Source organism: Pseudophryne corroboree, chromosome 9, assembly GCF_028390025.1.
Source record: "Pseudophryne corroboree isolate aPseCor3 chromosome 9, aPseCor3.hap2, whole genome shotgun sequence".
Taxonomy (NCBI): Eukaryota; Metazoa; Chordata; class Amphibia; order Anura; family Myobatrachidae; genus Pseudophryne; species Pseudophryne corroboree.
In genome coordinates, this window is record NC_086452.1 from 409,489,534 (window position 1) to 409,511,224 (window position 21,691).

Here is a 21,691-nt window from a genome sequence, read left to right on the forward strand (position 1 = left end):
GTTATATCATGTCCTGAATGATCTAATTCCCCCCCCCCCCCCCCAACACCACTTCCCACTGTCCCACTACTGCTGGCCGCTATATTGCAGCGTAGCAATGCGCTGGTGCACAGCACATGAGGCAGGGAGAGAGCAGGGACTGCAAATGCTCAGCGGCAGAACAGTCTACTCGTCCCTGGTTCCACCACTGCTTCTTTCGATTTAGGAACAGATCAGAGGAAGTTACTCACTAAGTGATGTCCCGTCAATGCTGAATTGCCAGCTGCATGGCAGGTGTATCATTGAAAAGGTGCGTTTCAGTGGAAGAGGGCTTGGAGAAGCCCAAAGCTTCCTCCTGGGTGAGTAATTATTCCCCTTTCCTGTTTAAACTTATGCCCGCATTCTGTCCTGCATCTCAAATCACAAATATGCCAACTGCCAACCTGCGGCATCAGTTTCCCAGGTACTAACTGTGTAATGTGCTCTTGCGTTTTCTGCCTTCCATCAAGAAGGGAGTCAGAGGTCCCGGTGTCAGCCTCTGGTGACCTCTGGGTCTAGTCACTTGCTGCCCTTGTGGCTTTTGACAACTGTTATTACGTATATATTTGTTTTATATTTTGGGGGTGTTTTTTGTTTTGTTTTTAAATATATTTTTATTTATCTGTTTATTTTTATAAACAAACTTCTACTTGACAATTTGACAACACTTTCCATAGTTGCTCTGCAGATCCTAAAGGGGAAGGGAGCGAATGTGGTATTTGAGTTTCATGACTAATATGATGTTTAATTAAAAATATCTCATTACTTTTTGAGGGAGGTCAGTGCCATAAACAGTGTTTTATCCTGAATTGAGGTGATCACTGATAGACTATAACAATATAAAACAATGTAACTACAGTGAAAATTGGGTTCTTACAAAACCTCACATAACCAAGGATTAATAGGGAAATTCTGCCATTAAAATAATAAATAAGAGTCTTATGTGAATGTTATAGTTTCAAATAAGGAGCAAAATAAAATTTTCCTTAGGGGCTGTAATGTCGTAAATGGGCCTCAACCCAGAAGTAACCAATTCTGGTCTGTGAGGTCATGCTGTTATGTCATAATGGTGACTGCCTAGATCAGGGATGTGCTGTTGCTCTCTCACTCATTCACATCCAGGGTCCAGGCAACACACAGCTAAGTGGCAGGAGGAGATACTGGCATAAGGTTAGTGACTGGACAGAGGATTAGGGCAGATTAGTGCTATGCGGTGGCAGACTTGGAGCGTGACTACTGTAATATATGACTTATGATCTTAAGGACAGGACAGTATTGGATAAAAACAAAATCTCACATCTAGTAGGACAGCACCGTTACTTAGCAGCTGCAAGGGCTGAATCTGGGACATCTGCTTGGAGACGTTAGGAGGACGTGTCTGCATGGCACTAATATGTCCCTTATCTGAGACATCTATTTGGGGATGTTTGGCGAGCTCTGGACGGTACTATGTCCTATTATGCTCCATCTCCTAAATACCATTACTTTGTTTTTATCTGATACTGTTGTTACTACAGTACTGTATATCATACTTTGGGCTTCATTTAAAAGTAATACTAAATGGCAGTGGCATATTGTGTTTGGCGTCAGTGTGATACATACAAATATGCCGCTGATATTTACCATCACTTACCTATCTGGCGAGGACCAGTGGTGACCCCCTCCTCCGCTGCATCCTCTGCTGTGATGCTGGCAGCCTAACGCTGCCGGCAATGGGTTACTGACTAATACATGACGACCATCTGTGTATGCGCATAGAACTCAAACCCTGGGGTATATTTACTAAGATTCGTAATTGTCGGGATTTGGAGGGAGATTAAACAGGAATGACATCGAATGTGTGAATTTGCAACTTTTTGTTTTTTTACGCCTCATTTACTATGCTGTCGTATTCTGCATTGTCGTGTTTTCCGATGTCGATGTCATTCGTAATTTCGGGCAGTGTTTTACGGGAGTGATTAGTAAAACACTGCCGAACTTAACACAATGAATCTCGGCCAGATCTGTGAGATCCGTGCAGAGCTTCATTGTGTACCTTAAAAAAAGTGTATAAAGTGTTAAAAATCCTGAAAAAAATTTGCGTGGGGTCCCCCCTCCTAAGCATAACCAGCCTCGGGCTCTTTGAGCCGGTCCTGGTTGTAAAAATATGGGGGGGAAATTGACAGGAATTCCCCCATATTTTAACAACAACCAGCACCGGGCTCTGCGCCTGGTCCTGGTGCAAAAAACACGGGGGACAAAAGACGTAGGGGTCCCCCATATTTTTTCCACCAGCACTAGTCAGAGAGATAATGCCACAGCCGGGGGACACTTTTATATTGGTCCCGGCGGCCCTGGCATTAAATCACCAACTAGTCACCCCTGGCAGGGGTACCCTGGAGGAGTGGGGACCCCTTAAATCAAGTCAGCAGTAGACCGCGAGGTTAAGTGGGGTCACTCTTGTGGTTGGCCCCACTTAACCTCGCGGTCTACTGCAGACCGCAAAGTTCCCATCATTGGATATAATGGAGCACCTCTGCGCTACATTGTATCTACAGTGCGCAGCCTGAATGACAGTTCAGGCGCGCACAGCCAATCAGGAGAGTGCCATGACGTGGTGCTCCCTGATTGGCTGAAGGGACCCTCTTTGACAGCTGTCACGGGGGGTCCCGCCAGTCGGGGAAAGGGGATCCATCTGTAAACATGGATCCCCTTTCAGTGCGTGGATCGGGAATTCCGTTTTTTTATTTAACCAAGTCCCTGGATTATAATTTATAAGAAGAGGACCGATCTACCCCAGATTCTTTGTAAGTATAATTTTATTTACAGGTACCCCTGAATTCTACTGGACAAGGGGACCGACTGCTTCGTGTCAACATAGGTAAGTATGTATGTATGTAAGTGTGCATGTATGTTTAATAAAATTTTACTATCACGGTGTGTGTGTTTTGTTTTTATTTGGGTATTTTTTTGTAGTAGAACTACAGGTACCAGCGGGCCCTTTTTTCCCCCGCATGCTGGTACTTGTGGTTCTCCAAGTACCAACTTGCGGGGGAGGCTTGCTGGGATTTGTAGTTCTGCTACAAAAAACAATATTCTTTTTTTTTTACACAAAAGGCTATCAGCCTCCCATCCGCCGCCCTTGGATGGGGGGGGGGGGACAGCCTCGGGCTTCACCCCTGGTCCTTGGGTGGCTGGAGGGGGGGGGACCCCTTGATTTAAGGGGTCCCCACTCCTTCAGGCTACCCCGGCCAGTGGTGACTAGTTGGTGATTTAATGCCAGGGCCGCCGGGACCAATATAAAAGTTTCCCCCGGCTGTGGCATTATCTCTCCGACTTTCCCCCCCGTATTTTTAGCACCAGGACCAGGCGCAGAGCCCTGTGCTGGTTGTTAAAATGTGGGGGAACCCCTGTCAATTTTTTCCCCGTATTTTTACAACCAGGACCGGCTCAAAGAGCCCGAGGCTGGTTATGCTTAGGAGGGGGGAACCCACGCAAATTTTTTCCCTGATTTTTAACTCTATCACACCCCTTCCCACTGATAAACATGTCATGTAGTGTTTGGCTATTGCCGGCAGTGATTGTGAATCCGAATTTTTAGTAAATTACCGAGTTGTATAAAATAACAGGCGTGTTTGACCGATGGTGTATTCATTCGTATTTTTTTTCTTTAACTTTAAAAAAAATACGAATGCCCTCATCACTGCCGAGATTTGAGTTTAGTAAATTCCCGAGATGACACTTTGATGAAAAAACACCAACTCGGTCAAAATCGGGAGCTTAGTAAATATACCCCCCTAATGGGACATAGGAATAACGCATTGCAGGCCTAACACCTTTAGCACTACAAATGAGTGCTAAATGGGTTATGACTCTTTCTTAAATTGGAACCCTAAATACTAAGGGGGTGCTAGTGTTTATTATTATTTACCTCCCTCTTTCCCTCTCTCCCTGTCTTGTCTCTCTCTGCCATCCCACTTTCCCTGTCTCTCTCTCCCATACCCACTCTCTGTCTCTCTCTCCTCTACCCTCATCGCCATCTCTCTCTCTCTCTCTCTCTCTCTCCTCTACCCACTTTCCCCTCTCTCTCTCTCTCGTCTGTTTCTCCACTATCCAATTCCCGTCTTTCTCCCCTATCTTGTCTTTCTCTCCCCTCTATCCACTCCCCCATCGCTCTCCTTATCAGTATTGGATAAAAACAAAACCGCACACCCACTGGGACAGTACTGTACTCAGCAGCCACTATGGCTGCATCTGGGACATCTGTTTGGAGATGTTAGGAGGACGTGTCTGGATGTCACAATATGTCCCTTATGAAACATCTCCTAAGTCCCAGTATGTGGACTGTTTCAGTAGTATTATTGTGCAGAGGTGTGAGAGATGTATATTGTGCTTTAGCCATTACTTTTGTTTTTATCTGATACTGTCATTACAACTATATTATACTTCCCCCTTTCTTTCACTTCCCCCCTCACTCTCCCTATCTTGTCTCTCTCTCCCCTACCCACTTCCCCATCTCTCTCCCTCTCTCTCTTTCCCTATCTTGCCTCTCTCCCTTAACCACTTTTCATTTCTCTCTGTCTCATTTGTCTCTCTCCCTACAGATGGGACCACGGTTATCTTGACTAGTTTTCTGCGCCTAGGCACAACATGATTTATTAGCAAAAACCCTTCATCTATTGTTTTCAACTGCAATACAATACAGAGAACAATACAGCAGGGGATTAAGTCATTACAGCAGGGGATTAAGTCCGACTGGCCAGTCTCAGTTAATCCTATTAAAGGTCAAGATAAATGTGGACCCATCTGTATCTTGTCTCTCTCTCCCCTACCCACTTCTCCACTCTCTATCTCCATATCTTGTCTCTTTCTCCCCTACCCACTTCCCCTTTCTCTCCCTATCTTGTCTCTCTCTCTCTCACCTACCCACATCCCCTCTCTATCTCCCTATTTTGTCTCTCTCTTTCCCCTACCCACTCCCTTCCCTCTCTCGTCTCTTTCTCCAGTACCCAGTTCCCCTCTCTCTCTCCTATCTTGTCTCTCTCCCTCCCCTACCCACTACCCCCATCTCTCCCATATCTACTTCCCCTTCTGTCTCCCTATCAGTAGTGGATAAAAACAAAATCTCACACCTACTGGACAGTACCGTACTCAGCAGCCACTAGGGCTGCATCTGGGACATCTGTTTGGAGATGTTAGGAGGAGGTGTCTGGATGCCACACTATGTCCCTTACGAGACATCTTTTTGGAGATGTTTTGCAAGCTCTGGATGGCACTATTAGGTCCCATTTTGCTCCATCTCCTAAGTCCCAGTATGCGGACTGTTCCAGTTTTCTTAATGTGCAGTGGTATGAGATGTATACTGTAATTTAGACACTACTTTTGTTTTTTTATATGATACTGTCATTACAACTATATCATACTTCCCCCTTTCTCTCACTTCCCCTTCTCTATCTCCCTATCTTGTCTGTCTCGCTCCCATACCCACTTCCTCTCTCTCTTTCCCCATCTTGCCTCTCCCTTACCCACTTCTCTTCTCTCTCTCTCCCCCCCCCCACACACTTCCCTTCTCTCTCCCCTACCCACTTCCCATATCTCCCTATCTTGTCTCTCTCTCCCCCCTACCCATTTCCCCCATCTCTCTCTCTTTTTTTCTCAACTTGGGACATGTGTGTGCCATCGGTGTGCGGTTGCGTCCTTCACCAGCCAGGATAAAGGTCAAAATCCTAATTTGGGGCTAACTCTGCATAGTCTCTTAATGCATAGAGGGACAGGCAGTCCTTCAGCCACGGGTTCCTAGAGGTTTCCTCTACAAGGGGTTTTCCTCTCCTGAGTGCTGAAGGATGATTCTTTGTGAGTCATGAGGCTTCCGTCATCTTGTTCCTTTTATAGGACACATTTGTATAATGCAGAGTAAAAAATTAAAGCTTTAATTTATTTTTTAAATATATTTTGCTTTGTCTTCATTTCTATTAATAAATGCTCTTAAAGGTGAACAGGCAGCAATGAGGCCTGGTGAGGTAAATGAGAGCAGAGTTGGTTATGGAAAGTAACATGGTGGTCGGGAGGCTGAAAAGATGAGTATCCATGTCAAAGTATAGCAAAGATGTGAGATCTTCAGGCTTCAAACCTGAAGACCAAGGTGACAATACAAATGAGTTGGGTTTATGAAGAAATTATGAGAATGGATCGATGCCTCTGAGTAATATGTGATCAAGAATTAGCAGGGAAACACTATATTTGTATGTAAAAGATTAATGCAGGTCAATAATATCACATATGGGGAAGAAGAAGGAGAAGAAGAAGGAGAAGGAGAAGAAGGAGAAGAAGAAGAGGACTTAAGGCACTTTACAGATACTGTACTATGAACATAATACAAAGGTTTACATTTTCACAAAATACAAAAACCATGAAAACAATACAACAGTGCGACACCCATTTTGGGTCATCAAATCCAAGAACCACTCATCCTACCCACAAACGGAGTAGGAAAGATCCTTGCTAAATCATCAGAACCAGGTAATGTTCATTCTACACAAGAGAGTACCAGGCAAGGCACCCACCTTAGGCATACTACATAGGTTACAATGTGCGATTAGCAATACATGAAAATTAGACATAACAAGGGTAAAATGAGTAACCGCTATCAGGATTCCCCCTGCAGAATGAGGAATCTGGTCTTACTCTGTAATTTCTTTATCCACTTTTCTCCTTTACAACAATTTTAAGTGAGTTGAGGGAAAAATATCAAATGAGGTTCCAGTCACATGCAATAACTAAATATCCGACTGAAAAACAAAAACAAAAAAACCCCACATAAATAAGAAAAACTCTATTAATTCTGTTACATACAGAATTCCTAAAATATTTTTGTCAAGCCCACATGGATTGCTGACACACCAGGAGGTGAGGCAATCAATTTGCCGGCTGTCGGGATCTTGGCGGTCAGGATACAGATGCCAGAATCCCACCAGCCGGCAATACTACCAGTCGGAAACCGGCTCACCGGGGCTATTCCCACTCGTGGGCGTCCGCAAAGGGGACTTGTACCGCTTGCCCGCAGCCAGCATTCTGGCAGGTGGTATACCGCTGTCCGGATACTAACAGCCGGCATCCCGTCCACCGGGAATACATATGTATTCCCTCAGGAGTGATTTGATAACTTCGGGCTGTGGTAAGGGTTTCGGTGACACGGACTGTGTTTCAGTACAATATAGACAAATTCAAGCGCTATGACACCACATAAACATATATTAACAAAATTCTAAACACAGAGAGTGGAGTCCATTTCAAAATCCTCCCTGGCTGGTCTGGTGCAGGGAATGTTCGGCGAGGGAGATCAGCCACAGGGGTTTCAGTGGTCTGGGCCATAGTCAGACGGCTGCTGTAACAGGAAAAACATTTTTCCTGTTTACAGCAACACAGCTGATGCTCTGGGCCTATTCTGATGGAGGGCCTGGAGTTGCAGTTCCATCCAGCTCGTGTGGCCAATTAGGACATGGTGATACAGTAGGTGTAAAATTTCCTGGCAAATTACGAAAAGTAGGGAAATATTTTGCAGAACAGTTCTGGAACCTTTTCTTCATCTCTACACTAGGATAAAGTATCTCACCTCAGATTGGCTACTATAGATTACAGCAAATGTGTGATCTTGCCATCATGTTATTAAAAGTGACATTTTTATAAAAAATAAATAAATGAACTATTGTTTTGGAATTAATTTGAAGAAAAAAATACATGATTTATTGCATATGTTTTTGCTTTGCTTCTATTTGCAATTTTTATAACTTTTTGTAAAAGCTTTTGTGTCACTGTTATTTGCTATTGTATTGTATACTATATATACATTGTATATATTATGCGCTGTGTCATAAGCTGGACACAGCTATATAATAAAAGTATTGGCATGTCTCTATCTGCTGGGGCTGGACACTGCATATAATATAATGAATAACTGGAACTTCAATGTTTGTTACGTTGTTTACTATTATAAAATGAAAATGAAATATTTACATTTCTGCAACATCTTATAAGTATCTACTTATACAGAATGTATATTGCTCAATATTCATAGTCATTTTCAGCTTAGTGCAATGATAATTCTCAGACTTTTGTAAAAAAAAAAAAGTTAGCAGGTATGGTTTTTACATATTTTTTTTATGTCACTAATCATGCATAAATTACGTTGCAAGTTTTAGTGAACATTAATTTTGCACAATGACACATATCTACAGTATGTTCTGATTGCGCTGACAACATCTTCCATGATGAGGGAACAGTCCATATAAGTGATCATGCAATTTTTAGCCATGTACAGAATTTTAATACATTACGATTGTAAGACACATCTGCCCCTGGTTGAGTTACTGAGCAACTGTCCAGTAGGAGCAGAGGTATGAACAGCAGATTAGGTGTGGAGTCAGCTCATGAGCTGATCAATAAGCCCCCGACAGTGAGGATCCACAGACTGGTGCTACCGAGAGTGTGATCTGTCACTGACTTCCAAAACATAAAATTAAAGAGGGTCAGCCTACAGGTTGTCATATTAGTGAACAGTGTATCCAAGCAGCTTTGGCTTCTGTGTCGGGTAATTGGTTGGAGCCTAGATGAAAAATGTCTCTCCTTTTCATACTTCATATAAGCACAGTAGTATAAGTGCTAGCACACCAGGTGCAGCCTAAATATAAAGACGTAGCTGAAAGACCTGGAGCCCATAGAGCCTGCACCCTCAGCACTGATAGTAGCTCTGCCACTTGCCTACTCCCCAGGAATGCCCAGGTGTCTGGCGAATTTTGCAAAGTTCGACCGGACTCCTGGGGTGGTAGATCCCCACTGAAGTGGGCGGCCCAGAGGCTCTGTGATGTAATTCACTGTGAAAAGCGTTATCGTGGCCTCCACTGCCTAATGGCCATGATGACGTGATGCACGGACCCGTGCCCCCAGCACTTCCCACCTGCACATCTCCTTCGGAACCTTACAGACAAGACAATAAAGAAGTTAGCAATTATTGGCCCATATTTATCAAGCCTTGGAGAGTGATAAAGTGGAAGGTGATAAAGTACCAACCAATCAGCTCATAGCTGTCATTTTTAAACACAACCTGTAACATGGCAGTTAGGAGCTGATTGGCTGGTACTTTATCACCGTGTTATTTATCACTCTCCAAGGCTTGATAAATGGGGTCCAGTCTCTTATGTGCTTGTTTATTTCACAGGATACGTTTATAAAGTGCATAATGGTTTTTTGGGGGGACTCACCCTCCTTTCTTTAGGTACAAGTCATTATAATAACTGTGACATAAGCAGAGCTGCATATTCCATTATTCAATCAATAACATTAAGTTACAATCGCATTACTGCCATAAGACCAAGTGCAAACTGGTGAACATTTAAATTCCAGCATGCCATATAAATATTGCCCACATTGCAGGCTGCAACATTGACAGGGGTAATAAAAAAAAAATGCATCAAAATATTTTTATATAATTCACTTTGGTTCAAAAGATGAAACCTTCTATCATTACCAGAAACGTCTGTTGGCGTACTTCTGTTCATTGCGCCCCCAAGTGCATTACTACCAGGCGTGTACATATAGCCATCACAATGCTTGAGGCATCACAAACTAAAGTACAGTAATAGTTTGTATGGCTGTAGTACAGTATATACTATAACACCCATTGCTCCAGGGCAGAAACTGCTCATCGTGGTATTGTATAGTAAGAAATGACAATTGTTTTTTCTAATTAAATTGGCTGCCACATCTGTCTATGTCTCCTTATGGCTTACCAACATCTGTCCGGGCTGTGTACAATGCCTCCCAAGTGCCCCCATTTATCACCCTATTAGTTTCCCCTGTCCCCTTTTCTATTTTTTCATTTGAGGGTTCTTGTACAGATCATTAGGAATTCATGATGTGATTGACACAAGTATTATGGATAGAGTAGTAAATTGCAATGAATGGCGGTAAATCCATGTGATCCTGTCACAGATTGACGGCTAGTGCAGCTGTGGGTAGTTAAAAGTGGAAATATTTTGAAACAGAAAAACTAATACTAGATTCAGTGAAATAAATACAAAAATAAATATTTACATGTCATCGTTGTTATTTAATTTCCCAAAAAGAAGTGAAAAGTTCTAAATCACACTTTGTGATTATCGGTTTTACGCAAAGCATAGTTGTATTTAGAAATGGGACGAGACAGTCAGATTTTATAAGATCTGCCTTGTGAGGCAGATGTACTAAGCCTTGGACAGTGATAAAGTGGAGAGAGATAAAGTACCAGCCAATCAGCTCCTAACTGCCGTGTTACAGGCTGTGTTTGAAGAATGATCTAGGTAGTATGGTACTTTATCTCTCTCCATTGTATCTGTCTCCAAGGCTTAGTAAATAGACCCCAAGGGGATGGGACTCAGGGTCGACAGTGTCTAGGTCTACACCTATTAGTCAACAGTGGCTAGGTCGACACTGGAAATAGGTCGACACAGCCATTAGGTCCACATGAAAAAGGTCGACATGAGTTTTTCATGGGTTTTTTTCGTGTCGTTTTCTTTATAAAGTGACTGGGAACCCCAATTAGTGCACCATGTCATTAGTGCTTCGCTCGCCATGCTTCGGGCAAGGTGCCTCGCTCGGCACAGGTTACCGTTCCCAATCGTAGTCCACGTGGATCTAAAAGTATGAAAAAGTTCAAAAAAAGTAGAGAAAATGTGAAAAACTCATGTCGACCTTTTCGCATGTCAACCTTGCTCATGTCGACCTATTTCTAGTGACGACCTAGTCACTGTCGACCAATGGGTGTCGACCTAAGTGTTGTCGACCCAAAGTCCAGATACCGACCCCAAAGTACCAACCAATAAATTGTCATTTTTCAAACACAGCCCATAACAAAGCATTTAGGAGCTGATTGGTGAGTAGTTTATCTCTCTACACTTTATCACTCTCCATGGCTTAGCAGATCTGCCCTCCATAGGGGGGAATTCAATTAGTACCTCTGCCAAGTGCCTAACTCTAACCATCCCCTCTAGAAGCCTAACCCTAACCCTCACTCTAAGCCCAAACCTAAAAATCATGAAAAACCACGTCAACCTTTTCTGTGTCAACCATCTGTATGTCGACCTTTTGAACCTTTCGACATTTTAACCTTGTCGACCATTTAACTGGCAACCTTTTAACCCTCTTGGACTATTAACTATGTTGACCTATTGACTATTTACTGTCTACATTACATCTGGATACCTTTTAGGTTTAGCTGCCCTTTAATTGGCCAGTATGGAATATGACATTATATAATCTCAGTGTTCAAAAAGGTGTAAAGAGTTACTCTCCTTAGAAGGAATAGGAAAAGGTTACCTGCACTGTACAAAATTCTCTAAACTCACCAGAAAGATATATAGGCCCTCATTTCGAGTTGTTCGCTCGCAAGCTGCTTTTAGCAGCATTGCACACGCTAAGCCGCCGCCTACTGGGAGTGAATCTTAGCATAGTAAAATTGCGAACGAAAGATTAGCAGAATTGCGAATAGACACTTCTTAGCAATTTCTGAGTAGCTCCACACTTACTCGGCATCTGCGATCAGTTCAGTCAGTTTCGTTCCTGGTTTGACGTCACAAACACACCCAGCGTTCGCCCAGACACTCCTCCGTTTCTCCAGCCACTCCCGCGTTTTTCCCAGAAACGGCAGCGTTTTTTCACACACACCCATAAAACGGCCAGTTTCCGCCCAGAAACACCCACTTCCTGTCAATCACATTACGATCACCAGAACGAAGAAAAAACCTCGTAATGCCGTGAGTAAAATACCTAACTGCATAGCAAATTTACTTGGAGTAGTCGCACTGCGGGCATTGCAGATGCGCATTAGCGACTAATCGCTCCGTTGCGAGAAAAAATAACGAGCGAACAACTCGGAATGACCCCCATAGTACACTACATGTACCTAATTTGAATATAAAACAAATCTGATCTACAACATTGTACAATAAATGGAAACAAGACCTATGTACATGGTTCAAAAGAAAAGAATACTATGTGGGGAGGTTATGCAAATGGTGAGATTCTCGGATAGGGTGGCCAATCCCGCAACACAGATCCTAAAATTGGCCAGGATTTCGGGATTGGCCCAAAATGCTGCAGCACGTCAATCATACTGTGAGCGATCACGCAGGACCCGTTCAGCACATACGCAGACCCCCCACCATCGGATTTGTACATAAACCAGAACAGATCTCCCCTGGCTACCCGGATCCCCCAGCCGTAGCGGTAGCTTACGACCGCTGACATCACTGCTGGAATTGCACCCCAGAACGCCATGCAGCCAGCTTCTGGAGCGCATGCGCCAGGGAAGCACAGTAGGGGGGGGGGGGGACTTAGTACCCTTCCAAGCACTACTTGACTGATCTTTGTGTGTGCAGAGATCAGCTGCACTCCCCTGACACATGTTCCACTGCGCTCTGCATGTGGGAGAAGGGGGGGGTGCATGCCCATAGGGGTGGAGAGGGCGAGAAAGATCAATCACTACTGGAGGGATAAAATAAAGTTAAATTATGTTGGAGGGGGGTTAAACTAGCAATAAATAAATAAAAATTGGCACATGGTAAATGGAGGGGGCTACAAAAAATGGGGCTTTTACCCGGGGGGGGGGGGGGGGGGGGGGGTTATAAACATGGATTGTTTTTTACTACTAAGGGGGTGGAGAGGTACTATTAGTAGGATTTAAGACCATTCGGGGGTCTATTGCCAATTGGGGGTAAAAATTAATGGACACAGGAGGATGGGGGGGGGTGCAAAACACCCCCTAGATATATATATTTTAAAATAAAATATTTTAATATATTATTAAAAATAATTTTCAACCTTTATTAAGTAATTAAAAGAACGACAATTTCTGAGCTTTTTTGGGGGTAAAAATCGTCAGTTAAGTGGGTAAAAAATGTACTTTATATTACTTAAAATGAACGACCATAAAAATTTTGTTCATGTAGAATAGTGTTAAATTCATGTTTCCATTGTTTTACTGATGTAGAACTGACGTGAGTCAGGGCCACTTTCTCTCCGCACAAGAACTTTACACTCAAGTCAGGTCCTATCTACAGTATGCTCTATTCACTCAAGTAGCTCACCACAACCCTGTATGACAAATCATTGAGACAGTGGGAGCAAATGTAGAGATAAAAACTGCAATTCCGTTATACAGAGACATTTATTCCGGCAGCCACATTGTAAACAATATAGACTGTTGTGCAATGTTATCAAATGGAGAATCACTTTATGGTGAACTAACAGAGGAATCTATATGGAACCGGCAGAACTATACTGTATAATGAGAGGATGATCAAAGAAAGAGAAGTCTGCTTCTAAAAAAGATTCATATAATTTCTATTTAATTGAGATTATAATGAGCCTTTTGTATATTTAAAGGTGAAGACTATGCTACTAACAGTAGTTATTTTGGAGAATATTTTCATATCAGACTGTGGGACTTATTAAGGTTTGTTAGTAAACCAAAAAAGGACACTAATTGGCAAAATCATGTTGCACTGCAGGTGGGGCGGATGTAACATGTGCAGAGAGAGATTTGGGTAAGGTGTGTTCAACCTGAAATCTAAATTGCAGTGTAAAAATAAAGCAAGTATTTGCTATGCACAGAAACAATATAACCCAAATCTAACTCTCTCTGCACATGTTACATCTGCCCCACCTGCAGTGCATCATGGTTTTGTCCATTAGTGTGATTTTTGGGGGGTTTACTAACAAACTGGAATAACCCCCTGTGTACTTAGTAGAAAACAAATGTACCCCACCTTCCTATGGCAACTCTTATACCAAAAGTTGTAAAAAGAATAAATATTAATATCTAAAAAAAAAAAACATATACAGTAGGGGAAATTTCAGTTGTTTTTGGGCACCCTGTGCCCAACTGTTCAATTCCATTGTTGCTCTTGTCAGATACAAATACCGCAGATGCCCAATTATTTCTAAGTCTGTCTTTTCATGCCCAGTAGTTTAGGGAATTCAATTACCCGTGAAAACTTTTCATGGGCGAAATATGGAGGACGCCTCAGGCATTTTCACCCGGCAGCCCTGTTATCGCCCGTTAAATTAGCATGTTAACTGGCATTAACATGGGTTAATGGGTGTGAGCACACTGAATCCGCGAAAAGTTCACGGATTTGCGTGATAACAGGGTCGCAACACCCATTAACCACTAGTTATCGGGGATCTTTTTTCATGCTGCAGAGACAGGTGAAAAAAATCCCCAATGACTTCTGCCTTCGGGGCTATTTGGATAGCCCCATGGGATCAATTACCCCACTGTCATTTACCACGGCTAATTGAATTCCACCCTTAGCCGCTTTGCGCGACCTAACCCAGTCTATCTGGGATCACCCCGCACGAAAAAGTGCCGGAACAACAACAACTGCATATCGCCCCGTCTAAAGTGATGGAGGTTGGTTCACTAGCTCACTGGTGTTAAAGAGGATTTTTCAGAGTTGGTCGCAGATTTTGCAATCTTAGCAAAATCTGCGACCACTAAAATCACATGCTGGGGGCGCCCTTGGCACAGGGCAAGGGTGCCCAGCATGTGTGGCGCCACCCCGTGATGTTATTGTAATTCAATTGTTCAGGTTGACCCCCGCCAATGCGGTATGACTGCGTAAGCAGGGGCACCACCACCACCAATCGCATGAAATGCAGGGGACGTCACCGGGCATTTCCCGTGACACCCCTCCGTCACCCGTCCCCAGCGCTGCGTTGCCGCTCCCGGACACCCATCGCCTATCAATCATGATGCAATGGCATCCTTCCAGAATGCGGTCACATAATAATTGGTTGCGCATGCACACTACAGCCGCTGTGCATGCACAGACGGCCGGTAAGCAGCTGTGACAGGGTCTGTATAAAGCTCATTGATTTTAGTTGATAGTAGTATTGATATATTCCCCAATCTCTTCCATAGCCACAATTTGTCTTTCTGACTTCAAAGCTCTAACTGAAACTTCTGAGATTAACCACATCTCTGGCACAGATACGTAGGAGTTCAAAGAAGATGTAAAATAACTTATCTACATACAGGGTCGGACTGGCCCACAGGGGTAACAGGGAAACCACCGGTAGGCCCCACTGCTTGAGTGTCCACTCCTTCCTCTAGGGATTAGGTTCCAGACTGTGCACTTGTATTATACATGGTAGATATGTTGCATTACACTGCACTAGACTATTGTGTATTTCAAGCCTCTGTAGATGCTGGCCACACATCCTTTGTAGACTGGCCACACCCTTAAGTATGGGCCCCTACCACTGCATTCCCCCGGTGGGCCCTTCATACCCCAGTCCGACATTGTCTACATATAAAGTATATTAAGCAAATATAATTTATCAATCCTGTTATAGACATGTAAAAGGCCCATACAGGTTGAGTACCCTGTATTACCCTGCCAGGAGTACTCCATGACAGTACTACGCAATGGAAGAAATAGCAGTGTAACAGTGTTCTTCCCGGGGGGTACCAAGCACCTGCAATCCCCCCCTCTCCTGCCTCTTCCTATGTCTATCTTACTAGAGGAAATACTAGCCAGTGATATCTGTGCGGACAAGCACATCCCAGGAGAATAGCGGCAGCCTGATTTGTATCATATAGTGCACGTGAAATCAGTGCTGGTGTCACTTTAATTAATTGCCCTAGTGCTCCATCAGTTAAACTGGCAGCTAATGGAACCTGGGCCTTTTTCTGGCCTGTATCAATATGCAGTAAAGATTGGAGAGTGAATAACAGCTAGGTACCGTATCGTCAGACGATCGTTTATTGCCTATATAACCTTCATGTAACACATATAAGAGGAAAACAACAATTCCCTGTGTCCAACTATGCCCAAAGACCAGCACCTGAGCGTTATCCATTTATGGCAGTGACTATTATTGCTATATCACGGAAAACACTGGGCATCTACTGCCAAATCAAATGGCCCAAATGTCTGAGCTTCACTACCTCTGCTGAAACACTGGTATTGGGCTACAAATCCATAGTGGTAACATTAATGAAATTGCGGCACTCAACTACGCGCATGAAACTCTTGCAGATCCTCACATCTGTCATCTGTACCTATACAAAGTCAATGCTTGAACTAGTTCAATGGCAGCAATACAAGAAAGTGCTTCTTTTTTTTTTTAAAGTGTATTTAGAACTTAAACAAAATATCATTATATATATCTTGCTATATACAGTAGATTGATTGAAACTATATAAATAAGCATACAGTATATAGATATATTTGGACATTAACCATAATACGGTATATAGATATATTTGGACAATAACAATAATTATATTCTTGGGTCTTGATTGCTACAGTACGTACAACATCTCCGAAGTTTAAGAACAAACCAATTAAAAACAGTCCAGTCTCTTCCCCCAGGGTACTTTTTTATGTCTTCTCTGTGCCCCTCTTTGCCCAATGCAGTAGATTCAATGGTCCCAACTGTCCCTTTCGAATTAAAATGTTTTTTCGTTCGTTTGTTTTTTACAGGTAAACAATAAACGCTAAAAATATAATGTAAAAGAACAATGAAGGCAGTGTAGGTGCAAAGGGTTACGTTCGACACCCCAGGCCCAGACCTAAGTGACCTTTCCATAGATCCAAGCCCGATGAAAATGGCAAGTGAATGAGAATAGATTAAGTGACTGCCTCCTTGATTTGATCACTGGACACATCTTTTGGTTGCATGCCCCACATGACTCCATCGTGGAGAGTTGTCTCCGAGGGGGGGGCTGCCTGGGTTTTCATGAATGCCGTACAATCAAAGGCAATGTCACTATGACTGGGGCAGGCTGCTCCGTACCCAAGCGAGTAGCTTTGATGTATTGTTAAGTCATACACTGAGGCTTGCCAATTTCCATTACCGCACATTCGCAGGATCTGATGCTTGGCCAGTTAACCCTTTCTATCCATTTGTTTTCCATCCAACCCAGTGACATTGGCTGAGAGCTGAGGGGGATTTCACAGCTGATTTACTGGCCCCGTAATAATTCTGCCATATTCCACCTATGTATATTGATTTAGGACACGGAATGAAACACATCCTAATAGCAGTTGCACTAAAGGTCTCCACTGCAGCATTACATGATGGGCTGTCAATATCACTATCAGATCCAAAGGCGAACATGTTACAGGGGCCCCTCAAGAGCAGCCCATTTACATGAATGGATGTTTGTTGTATACAAGATAAACAAGTGATGCCTTCCTGTATGAAGCTCCTGAGCATCCCTCTCTCTCTCTTTCGCCTGTGCAGGAAGCTCACCCATAGGTGGAGCTGTTGCATGAACCTGGCACTGGTGACGCCTATGGAGGAGTTGGGTTGTGGGAGGGCGCAGCAGATACTGTCATTCTATAGCTCCAATTGATTTACTCTTCTGCTAACATGCGCCCTGCAGAAATCAATGCATCCCAGTCTCTGGTACTATATGCAGCTGCAGGAAGCCTCTCATAGACCAATATTCAATATCTAGTGGTGGAAGGCTGGGCTCCATCCCTGGGCAATGGTACCTGCCATGACCCTGCTATCTCCTGTAGGTTGCTGGCTGCCTCCAACCATTATGTAAGAGTCATGTCTATCCCTGATCAAGTTATTACTGGTTATTTACCAATCCTCTCTGGACCATCATATCCTTTTCCTGCACTGTGCATGCGTTACACATCACCACATCCATTGCACTTACTGGTCTTGCACTAAAAACAAAAGGAGAGGGAGAGGTATGGGAGCTCTGTTGCCCAACCTCCACACCTCCCCCTACCGTTTGAGCAAGGCTGCTGCAGAACCTCTTCCCAGCCCATCAATCTCGGCTGTGCATCACTTAGCATGGAGAGGTTCTGCAGCAGCTGAGGACACAAAACATGCATGCCCTCCCCCCCTCACCTTCTGCTGCCTCCGGGCCATGTCGGTGGGCTGCTTGGCATTGAAGGGGTAGGCGATGCACCTCATGACAAACACATAGAGCTGCAGCTTCCTCTTCCTCTCCTCTTCCTCCTTCTGCAGCTTCTCCAGCTCTTCCTTCTCCTTCTCACTGACCACGGACGGGCTGGGGCTGGAGGGCCGGACACTGCTGCTCCTGCTGCTGGGCTGCAGCCCCCCGGAGCTCTCGCTGGTCCGGCTGGGGGAGAGCCGGGCCCCTGTGCTGGGGGCCAGCACCTCCTTGCATTCCTCCTCAACGATCTCATCCGATTCCTCCTCGCTGGAAGACGGGTCCAGCATGTCTGCGGGCGGCGGGGAGCGGAGGTGACGGGCGGCGGGCAGCTGGGCTGTGCAAGCCTGGTAATCCCGGGCAGCTCGCCGGATCAGGCTGCTGCAGCTGAGTGCGGGCTGGGCATTGGCGGCGGCTCTCTCCTCCCCTGCACTCCTACTGGAGAAGGCGAGCGGAGAGAGACACAAGACCGCCGATGGGGGCTGTCCCATCCGTGGCTGTAATCTGCTCATGTGCCGCGGCAGATGGTGCCCCTGCCCCCCCTGCACTGTGTGCTGTGCACCGGCCAATGTGACCTGGGTGTGCAGGGGGTGACCAGGAAAGGAAGGATCGGTCCAGGAGGTGTCTACACGGAGCAGGGGGGCAGAGACAGGCAGAGGGGTGCTCAGAAAGTAGGGATAATCATTATGCAGGGAGCACAGAGAGAGGGATTAGGGTGCTCAGAAAGTAGGGAGCACAGAAAGGGGAATCAGGGTGCAGGAGGGTGCTCAGAAAGTAGGGAGCACAGAAAGGGGGATCAGGGTGCAGGTGGGTGCTCAGAAAGTAGGGACAATCATTAGAGGCCACTGTATACAGAGAGCACAGAGAGAGGGATCAGGGTGCAGGTGGTTGCTCAGAAAGTAGGGACAATCATTAGAGGCCACTGTATGCAGGGAGCACAGAGAGAGGGATCAGGGTGCAGGTGGTTGCTCAGAAAGTAGGGAGCACAGATAGGAAAATCAGGGTGCAGGTGGGTGCTTAGAAAGTAGGGATAATCATTACTGGACAAAGTATGCAGAGAGCACAGAAAGAGGGAGCAGGATGCAGGAGGGTGCACAGAAAGCAGGGACAATCATTAGGGGAAATGGATGCAGATATAACACAGGGTGCAGGTGCATGACGGTGCTCACAAACTAGGAACAATTATTTGGGGACAAAACATGCAGGGAGTGCAGAAAGAGCGATCAGGATGCAGGAGGGTGCTCAGAAGGTAGGGACAATTATTAAAGGGCAATGGGTGCAGAAAGAACATAGATGGATCAGGGTGCAGGAGGGTGCTTAGAAAGTAGGGACAATTATTAGGGGGAATGTATGCAGAGAGTACATAGAGAGGGGTCAGGGTGGATGGAGGGTGCTCAGAAAGTAGGGAGCACAGAAAGGGGGGTCAGGGTGCAGGAGGGAGCTCAGAAAGAATGGACAATCATTAGGGGACAATGTATGCAGGGAGCACAGAGAGAGGGATCAGGGTGCAGGTGGTTGCTCAGAAAGTAGGGAGCACAGATAGGAAGATCAGGGTGCAGGTGGGTGCTTAGAAAGTAGGGATAATCATTACTGGACAAAGTATGCAGAGAGCACAGAAAGAGGGAGCAGGATGCAGGAGGGTGCACAGAAAGCAGGGACAATCATTAGGGGAAATGGATGCAGATATAACACAGGGGGCAGGTGCATGACGGTGCTCACAAACTAGGAACAATTATTTGGGGACAAAACATGCAGGGAGTGCAGAAAGAGCGACCAGGATGCAGGAGAGTGCTCAGAAGGTAGGGACAATTATTAAAGGGCAATGGGTGCAGAAAGAACATAGATGGATCAGGGTGCAGGAGGGTGCTTAGAAAGTAGGGACAATTATTAGGGGGAATGTATGCAGAGAGTACAGAAAGAGGGGTCAGGGTGGATGGAGGGTGCTCCGAAAGTAGGGACAATTATTAGGGGGAATGTATGCATGGAGCACAGAGAGAGGGGTCAGAGTGGATGGAGGGTGCTCAGAAAGTAGGGACAATTATTAGGGGGCAATGTATGCAGGGAGCACAGAGAGAGGGGTCAGGGTGGATGGAGGGTGCTCAGAAAGTAGGGACAATTATTAGGGGGCAATGTATGCAGGGAGCACAGAGAGAGGGGTCAGGGTGGATGGAGGGTGCTCAGAAAGTAGGGACAATTATTAGGGGGAATCTATGCAGGGAGCACAGAGAGAGGGGTCAGAGTGGATGGAGGGTGCTCAGAAAGTAGGGACAATTATTAGGGGGCAATGTATGCAGGGAGCACAGAGAGAGGGGTCAGGGTGGATGGAGGGTGCTCAGAAAGTAGGGACAATTATTAAGGGGAATGTATGCATGGAGCACAGAGAGAGGGGTCAGGGTGGATGGAGGGTGCTCAGAAAGTAGGTCCACTAATCACAGTGAACAATAACCTATCCCAAAAAGCAGGAGTATAAAAGTGACCTGGGGACGGGAGCTGCGTAGAGGGCTAGCCTAGTAGCGAGTAAAGGGTAGAGATCAGAGCTGTCCATGGTGGCCGGAGCAGGGGAGCTCCCTGCCCTGCAGAGGGACGTGGTACAGTGTAACTGGGTAATGCAGCGCGGCTGGAGCTGTCCATGGTGCTGAATGTGTCAGAGCCTGCAGTCAGCCAGCAGCCAGACACTGCTATTCTATACTGTGCCTGTACTGTGTATGTGGAGGCTGGTGATTTCCTCGTGTCTGAGGAAACAACTCTTATGTCCAATGAAGTTTCAAACATAGAGGCAGATATATTAACCTGCAGAAGGCATAAGGAAGTGATAAACCAGTGATAAATGCAAGGTGATAAAAGCACCAGCCAATCGGCTCCAATATGTAAATTAGCAGTTAGGAGCTGATTGGCTGGTGTGTTTATCACCTTGAACTTTTCACAGGTTTATCACCTCCTAATGCTGTCTCCAGGCTTAATACATCTGCCCCATAATACAATCCATAATACAATACGCAGTGTTATACCACCAGCTATAGTCCCGGACTTGGGGGCAGATCAGGGCCGGCTCGAGGCATGTTCGACTCGAGCGGCCGCGCAGGGCGCCACCCTTAACGGGCGCCGCGCGCTGGCGCCGCCATGTCGGAGCCTGGAGCCGGCCCTGATCTCCCCTGCTGTCCTCCCGCTGTGTGCGCTGTGTGCGCTATGCGGCGCCGGCGTCTGATGTCAGACACCGGCGCCGCACAGCGTGCACAGTTCTGTGTCAGACAGCGGCACGCACAGCAGCACTCCCCCTCCCTCGGCACAGCAGGTACTGGGGGGCCTGGGGGCATATGTGGCACTGTGGGGGGCATTTATCTGGCACTGTGGGGGGGGCATTTATCTGGCACTGTAGGGGCATTTATCTGTGCACTGTGAGGGGGCATTAATGTATCTGGCACTGTGGGGGCATTTCTGGCACTGTGGGGTCATGTATCTATCTGGGACTGTGGGGGCATATCTGGCACTGGGGGGGGCATTAATGTATCTGGCACTGTGGGGGACATTTATCTGGCACTGTGGGGGCATTTATCTGTGCACTGTGAGGGGGCATTAATGTATCTGGCACTGTGGGGGCATTTCTGGCACTGTGGTGTCATGTATCTATCTGGGACTGTGGGGGCATATCTAGCACTGGGGGGGGGGGGGCATTAATGTATCTGGCACTGTGGGGGACATTTATCTGGCACTGTGGGGGGCATTTATCTGGCACTGTGG

At 45.5% G+C, this 21,691-nt stretch overlaps 1 protein-coding gene across 1 annotated transcript in view; it reads right to left on the reverse strand.

The window, feature by feature from the left end:
* CADPS (calcium dependent secretion activator) overlaps positions 1–18,442 on the reverse strand; it is a 661,462-nt gene extending 643,020 nt beyond the window's left edge. The window contains exon 1 of the mRNA XM_063941549.1: positions 17,908–18,442. Within this exon, the coding sequence (XP_063797619.1) occupies positions 17,908–18,243 (336 nt within the window). The 5' untranslated portion in view covers positions 18,244–18,442. The remainder of the gene's footprint in view (positions 1–17,907) is intronic.
* Positions 18,443–21,691: the final 3,249 nt, after the last annotated feature.